Consider the following 7,500-nt stretch of genomic DNA (forward strand, 5'->3'; position numbering starts at 1 on the left):
AGTCCCTTACTTTACATTTGCGGGGAAAAAATTGCATATGGATCTAGATTATATAAATACTACAAGAATAACAAACAGACAGACATATATATATTTTTTTCTTGCCTCTATTTTTTCACATAAAATAGCATCATAACAGAAACTAAACAAATATCATTAATTTACAAACATCACAAACAGGATTATTGTCTTCATATTATTATTTCTTCCATCGGGTTTTCTCATCTATTTAAAAATGTAATTTTCCTCGTGACATTTATTCCCTCGGGCATAAGAAGGAGAGAGAACCAAAAGCGAGTGGTTTTAGAAGTTCTTATTCTCGCTGTAAAAATAATGATAAGTCTACATATCACCAAACATCAAATGCGTTCCTAATGGGCATTGCTGAGTCACTTCACGGTGTGATGGGTATAGATTACTCTAGTATCCACACATAGATAAATATAAGGTTGGTGTCAAACACAGCAGCTGATACAATAACAATATATTATAACTTCAATAATATGACACGATATAATATATATATATAAATATAACAAGGAATGACTCTGGAAATAAAGATCGGGATTAGCACTAGTTCACAATAGTAGATGTAGGAGTGCGAGTGGTAGTTGTTGGTGATTAAGGTCAAGGACCTCGAGTGACTTCGCTATCGTCAGTATATCTTAGGACGGCTCGCTAGGCGGGGCGATCAGCCGTCTACAGGAAAGTAGGCGTAGCTATTCCAAGTGTCAGCTTGGGTCGCGATTTCCTGATTGGCTGACTTCGGGTCGTCATAATTCATAGGTCCGCCCTCGGGTCAGCCTTTGAGGGTGATATTCCTATGATGGGGAAATGACCAGAATATCCAGAAGGGCTAAAGTTGCAGGTGCTGCCTTTAACGAATCTTTGCCCGATCCTGGGGGATATACGAAATCCGATAATTGTGAAGGTCACATCTGTGTATTGTAATTTGATCATGTATCTCAGGTCAGACATATGCTCTGTTAACCGTTAAACATAAATACTTTCATATCGCTCTACCATGCTACCCCAAATCGTCCTGATTTGGTAAGAAATAAAGTAGGAAGCTTTATACTTAACTGAGGATAAGAATTCCTTGATCAGGGGAACTCTATAAGAGTAGTATACGAAGAGACAGCAACATCCGGCAGATTCTTGATTAATGCACAATACTACATGGATTTGCAGCATGACAGGCCTCGAGATCAGCTCCGGAATTACAGGTTTAACACACCTGGGAGGTGTGCTTTTCTGCATCCGTCAATATCGTAACTTGAAAAAAGTATAAGTACCTGGCGCCTTACATGGCTTTAGAGAGGTAAGTGGGGACGTAGGGTAGAAGGCATAGTTCGATATATGAAAAGGAAAATAATTCGTGCAAAAAGAAAAAACGTGAGTTAGTAATATATCGAATTATGTATCAAAATGGTTTTTTATTTTATTTTATTTTTTTGTATTATTATTATTATTTATATATTTTTTTTTGGATTTGATTTTTTTTTTCTTATAATATTATATAGCATGAGGGTAACTGGTATATGCAACAGAATCATGGGTATGATTTACTTGCTTGTTTTTCAATGCAACTCGCCTGTAGGTGATGCAATAGCACGCTCCCAGGGTTACTAGCAACATACACATTCCGGCGACGGTAACGTATACGGGATAAACGTAGGTTGCGTGGAACGGGCTGAGCGGGGTAAATGCATCAAGCTGTTGCAAAGTAGGCATCTGTTGAAAGGTTATACTAGGAAGAGAAATGTTATAGGATGGCAATGATACCGACATGGGCTGCAGGTAGGAGGTATTCATTGCAATCTTCCTTGTGTAGGTATGGGTTGCTGGAATAAATAAGGATAAGGAAGTCAGTTCACATGAGGCTGGAAGAACAAAAGTACCTTGTAGAACAACATCAGGGTTATGCTTGTTACACATAACTGTAGTTGTAGTAGCCTTGAAGTAAAATAATAGGGTAATGTCGGGAAATGAGAGAAGAAACGGCCTAACCGAACCACGGATTTCAGAGAATGTGCACTGACCTATAATGTTATGGTTTGTAATGAGCGCCCTGGAGCAAGATGGCATGTTTGTGTCAAGTGCCAGAGGCGATGAAGTGCAAACAAAATGTGCGAGGAGTGGTCTTTGCACAGTTATCTAAGAAATCTGCTGGTGGGAAGGAAATAGACTGGCCGTGAAGGGATTTTAGGATGAGTGAATGTTGTGTGTTTAAAGTGAAAAAAGTGTTATTTGTTTTGTATGGGAATGGGTGAATGAAATAAGCCTTGAAAGTAGTTTCAGGGGAGAGTGGGATAATTACAGAGAGACCTGAAATTGTGAGGTAAGATTTTAGAGTAGAGTAGAACTGAATTCGTTGCCTTAGAGGAAAGAGAGGCTTAACATTAGCAGAGGAGATATTGTGAAGAATAGGGCGTAAGTCATGTGGAGTAATGAGACTGGGAAGCACTTCGCCTGCTGTTGCTGAAATCAACGAGTTGGTTATTGAGTTAATATTATTGATAATCTTATTAATTGTCACTTGGTAAGATAGCACGTTAAACGCAAGCTCTGTGAAATGGTTAGAGTTATTGAGCTTTGTGGAGAGGTTTTCAAGCTTGCGTTAACGCTGTGAAATGCTCTCTGTAACTCGTGAACATTAGTGGCAATAGTGTTGACGGCATGAATCGATGCGTCAAATCTGTGAGTAATTGTTCTGAGATTATTCTGATACTCTGAGAATTTAGAAGTGAAAGTATCATCATCTACAACGCCAAATAACGCGTGGGCAATCTTTCCGACAGCATTAATTAATCCTCGTCGTGAACGATGTTTATGTTCTACAAAAGAAGAAAGTTGATTATGGATAGAATTAAGTGCACTGTCAAGAAGAGAGAATTGCTGCTGCGTTAACTGTTCACGAGTTACCTGCGTTTGAAGTGATGCTATTTTACGTAGGTGGAAGGTAGTCAGGCCGGAGAAATCAGCAATCGGCTGAAGCGAAATTTTGATTTCCACATTGTTTGTTACTGGTAAGACTAGCCCATGGTCCTCAACGAAGGCTCCTGGTACTGCGCGAAGCCTAGGGGGTAGGGCATGGCGGTCGGCAGACGCCAATGCGAAGAATGATAAGCCCAAGAGGAGTAAGGTCTGGAAGATAAAAATCAATTAGTGTTCGTCGGCCGGGGGAGAATAGTACTTGTGAGCAAGCTTTAGGACGTCGAAATGAGACCAAGATTGTTCACCTGACTGTATGCATTTAATGTAGGCCTTGTTGTTCTTTACACTAATTACTCTAAATGGACCTTCAAATCTAGGAGCAAGCTTTGACTTAATATTGAGTGGTTGGTTGACTTTTCTAAATACTAATGCTCCAACTTCAATGTCTTTGTGGCGGGCCACTTTGTGTTGAAATGACAGTATTTTATCTCTGGAATTAGTCAAATGTTTCTTTGTGATCTGAAAGATGGACTTGTTTCTATTTAGGAGATATTCAGCATAATTATCATTATATAAAGGAACTTGATTTTCATCAAAGAGGTCATAGGGTAGTCTTTTATCCATTCCATATAAAAGAAAATGTGGGGTATCACCTAAGGAAGAATGGAATGTACTATTAATACAAGACTGGATTGTCAATAGTGATTCATCCCATGTGTCCGATGTCGCATCAACAAGCGATCTCATTAATGAGAGGATGGAGGAGTTGAGCCTTTCTGTAATACCATTACTTTGTGGGCGGTAAGGGAGAATGTTAACACGAGTTACATTCATGATATCACATAACTTATCCATGACTTTGTTATGAAATTCAGTCCCGTTATCAGTTGAAAAATACATGGGGGCTGAATGTCTATGACAGAAGTCGTGAAAAGCATGTGCAACAACATTTGCTGTTTTGTTGGGCACGGGGACGAGTTCACAAAAACGAGTGAAGTTATCAATGAAGACTAAAATATAACGATTACCATTGCGAGAAGGTAGAAAACCTGACAGTGTGTCGCAAGAGACTTTCTGGAAAGGAAAGTCTGGAATGTCATATTTCAATGCAGGGGCTGGGTCGTTGGTATTTCCCTTGTAATATGGGCATTGCTTACAAGAGTGAACATGCTTAGCAACTTTGCTAATAAGGTGTGGGAAGAAGAAGCGTTGCTGAGCTAAGTGAATTGCCTTATACTTACCACAGTGTGCAGCTTCTTTCGACTCATGGAAAAGAGGAAGGATTCGACCTTCAAGGGATTCAGGAATAACTACAAGCTTACGAGATGCCTTAAGCTTTCTTGTCCTATATCGAGACTTGTAGCAAAGTAGACCGTTAGCATCGAGGTAAAGTTGACTTACTCGAACATGTCTGCTAGGGGGAGGTCTTTCATTCCTTTCTAAAGCTTGAATTAAGGGGCCGTACAGATTATCATTACGTTGCGCTATCCGGATCTCGTCCTCCGTGGGTGGGTCCATGGGAGGTACGGCTGGGGCAGCCAAGACCGGGGCGGTAACAGAATGAATGGAGTCGGAACGGCGATCATTAACATGTGCAGACCGGATCTCGTCCTCCGAAGGATCCTCAACGGTAGGAGCGGCAGTATTTGCCAAGATCGGTGCAATGTCAGAGAATTTCACCTTGCGGGAGGCAAAGGTGGGCGAGGAGCTAGATTCAGGCAGGTTGTGAGCGTCAGAGAGAGGAGCGCGTGATAGCGCGTCGGCAACGACATTTTGTTTCCCGGGTAAGTAAACAATGGTGACGTCAAACTCTGCAAGAATTTCAATTGCGCGGGCGCGTCGTCCATGAGGGTCCCTACCCTTAAATATGGACGTGAGGGGGGAATGATCAGTGTGCACTTCTATCTGATATCCCAAGATTAGCTCTCGAAAGTGACGGAGGGCCCATGTGATACTGAGTAATTCACGGTCCGTCGTGTGATAGCGTTTTTCCGCTGAATTGAGGGCGCGACTTGCAAAAGCAATGGGCTGCGTTTTTCCAGAATGGCCATGTTTCTGGTGGAGTACTGCTCCGAGCCCGAGGTTTGAGGCATCAGTGGTGAGGACAAAAGGCAAACTGAAATCGGGAAAGGCTAAGAGTGGAGCCTTAATTAGTCGCGATTTAAGAGTTGTAAATGCGGCTTTTTCCTCGTCTGTCCACTGCCAAGTTGTATCCTTTTTAAGGAGATGGTTAAGCGGCGTCGCGATGGACCCGTAACCTTGAATGAACGGCCTGTAAAAACCTGAAAGGCCTAGAAATGACTTCAATTCCTTCTGGTTCTTAGGTGTTGGAAAGTTGGCAATGGCTTTAACTTTTGAATCATTAGGTGCAATACCTTTAGATGACAAGGTATGGCCTAAGAATTCTAACTTAGACTTGAAGAACTGACATTTGCTAGGTTGAATAATTAATCCTGCAGTTGATAGCCTATTGAAAACCTGACGCAATTTCTTCTCGTGTTCAGAGAGGGAGGGTGAGCAAATTAAAATATCATCTAAATACACGAGGACCTGATCATTAATTAATCCTGATAGTACAAGTGACATTAATCTGCTAAATGTGAGAGGGGAATTGCGAAGACCAAAAGGGCATACTAAAAATTCAAAGTGTCCCATATGAGTCGAGAAAGCCGTATATGGCACGCTTTCAGGAGCCATAGGAACTTGCAGGAAGCCTTTAGCAAGGTCAATAGTTGAAAAAATCTTATTATTAGAGCCAATGTCTTGCAACAACAATCTAAGATTAGGAATTGGGAATGGTTCTGGCACTGTTACTTTATTCAACTTGCGATAGTCGACCACTGGGCGGAAAGTATTATCCTTCTTTGGGACAAGGAGGAGGGGAGAGGCCCAGGGTGAATTGCTTGGTTGAATAAGATTCATGTCTAACATTGTTTTAACTTCCTTTTCCAAGGCCTGTCGCTTCGAGTGAGGGATCTTATAACTCGGTATGTACGAAGGCTTAGCATCAGGCTCGAGGGTAATGGAGTGTTGAAGCAATGTTGTTTTTCCGATAGGACGGTCCTTGGTTGGCAGTATGCTTGGGAATTCTTTAAATAAGGTATTCAAAATATCATATCCTTCATGAAAATCTAAATTTTGCTTTAGGACATGATCAGAGCTCTGCTCATCAGGGGAAGATGATGTTGCAGAAAAAACAGGGGAGGGAACAGGTAAATCAAATTCGCAGATAGGCAAGTCTGTGAATTCATAAGATATTACAGGTACACCAGCGTTGATAGTCAATGGGGCCGGGGTAAGATTAAATACATGCACCTGACATCTATTATCAGTGATATTATACAAGGAAGGTAATGTTGCACAACCTTTTACTCGTATATTATCAGGTAATATCAAAGCAGTACCATTTGCCGAAGGACAAGAAACGTCTATCAGTAGATCATGAAATGCCGGGATAGTAGTGGTAGCACTAGCTATAAACTTTGGAGCATTATCATTAGCGGTCCAAGATTTCGCACAGTCGTCAACGTGTTTTGCGCGCGAAGGTTTGCGTGATGCGGGTGCGCGCGCAGCGAGAGGAGAGGTGAAGCGAGGGCGGGTGGGAGGGGTAGGGGGGTGGTGGGTAGGAGAGGATGGGAAGTGAGGTGTAGACATGGTGTGACTATGGTCATGTGTGACTTCATAGATTGTCATTGCGGGTGTGAAAGGGTCGGCATGCGTCCATAGGCAAGAGGGAGTCCTTAATAGGTAATTCTGACCATTAAAAGTAATGCTATTACTCTGAGGATGGAGGGAAATACCTGTACGGTATAAGAAATCATGACCCAACAAGAGGTGTCCGGGGGTAAAATTAGATTCTACAACGACAAACTTGTGAGCAAAAATTTCACTACCAAGAGAAATGTTAAGGACTTTGCTGCCTAAAGCTGATACCTTATCTCCTGTTATCCCGCAAATGGTGGTTTGACTCGGTTGCAATTCTAATGATAAATCAAAATTCCGCAAGGTATTCAACGAGACCACAGAACAAGAAGATCCGGTGTCTAAGAAGAAATATGCAGGCTTGTCATTCAATATGGATGGAAGCAATGGCGGCTGAGTGATATCATTAGGGATGCAACTAGTCGAGACAATGTGGTGTGTTACCGGTATTGTGCTTGTAGTGTCGCCGTGTCTGGGTGTTTTTGGCTTTTCCCTAAAAAATGGCGGTTTGCTTGGCGTTGCTGGAGCAATTTGTATGTTTGATCCACCTGGTCAGGGAACGCCGAGCAGTGAGGCCAAGGGTGTGAGCGCGTGCCGTGATAAGGACAGTACGGTGTCGAATAACATGAGTCGGCACCGTGACCTTTCGCACAACAATTAAAACACTGATCTCTGTCTGGTGCCCAATTCGTGACACAAGGTTGTTTACGGCTTGGTACATGAGGTGAGTTAGATGACGGGGGAAAGCGAGTCTTATGTCCCGCATTATATCTGTGAGGGGAGGTTTGTCTGGAGTGTTGTGTTTTTGTGTCTTGGTTGTGGAACCGCGGGTTAGGGTTGCGTTGTGGTTTGGCGTTTGGT

General features: G+C 42.2%; 1 protein-coding gene across 1 annotated transcript; it reads right to left on the reverse strand.

Moving 5' to 3' along the window:
• Positions 1-415: 415 nt before the first annotated feature.
• Positions 416-2,595, reverse strand: LOC147467628 (uncharacterized). The gene is made up of 2 exons (XM_086531195.1): positions 2,321-2,595; positions 416-1,956 (listed from the first exon to the last, which is right to left on the reverse strand). The coding sequence occupies exon 2, from the start codon at positions 1,936-1,938 to the stop codon at positions 1,516-1,518; it is 423 nt and encodes a 140-aa protein (XP_086387321.1). The 5' UTR covers positions 1,939-1,956; positions 2,321-2,595; the 3' UTR covers positions 416-1,515.
• Positions 2,596-7,500: the final 4,905 nt, after the last annotated feature.

This window comes from Penaeus japonicus, unplaced genomic scaffold (genome assembly GCF_977035675.1).
Source record: "Penaeus japonicus unplaced genomic scaffold, GWHDUDI00000001_assembly GWHDUDI00000035, whole genome shotgun sequence".
Classification (NCBI taxonomy): Eukaryota; Metazoa; Arthropoda; class Malacostraca; order Decapoda; family Penaeidae; genus Penaeus; species Penaeus japonicus.

Bases quoted from the DNA above. Each gene is read 5' to 3' on its own strand.
- LOC147467628 (XM_086531195.1), bottom strand. From the start codon at position 1,938: ATGTGTAACAAGCATAACCCTGATGTTGTTCTACAAGGTACTTTTGTT.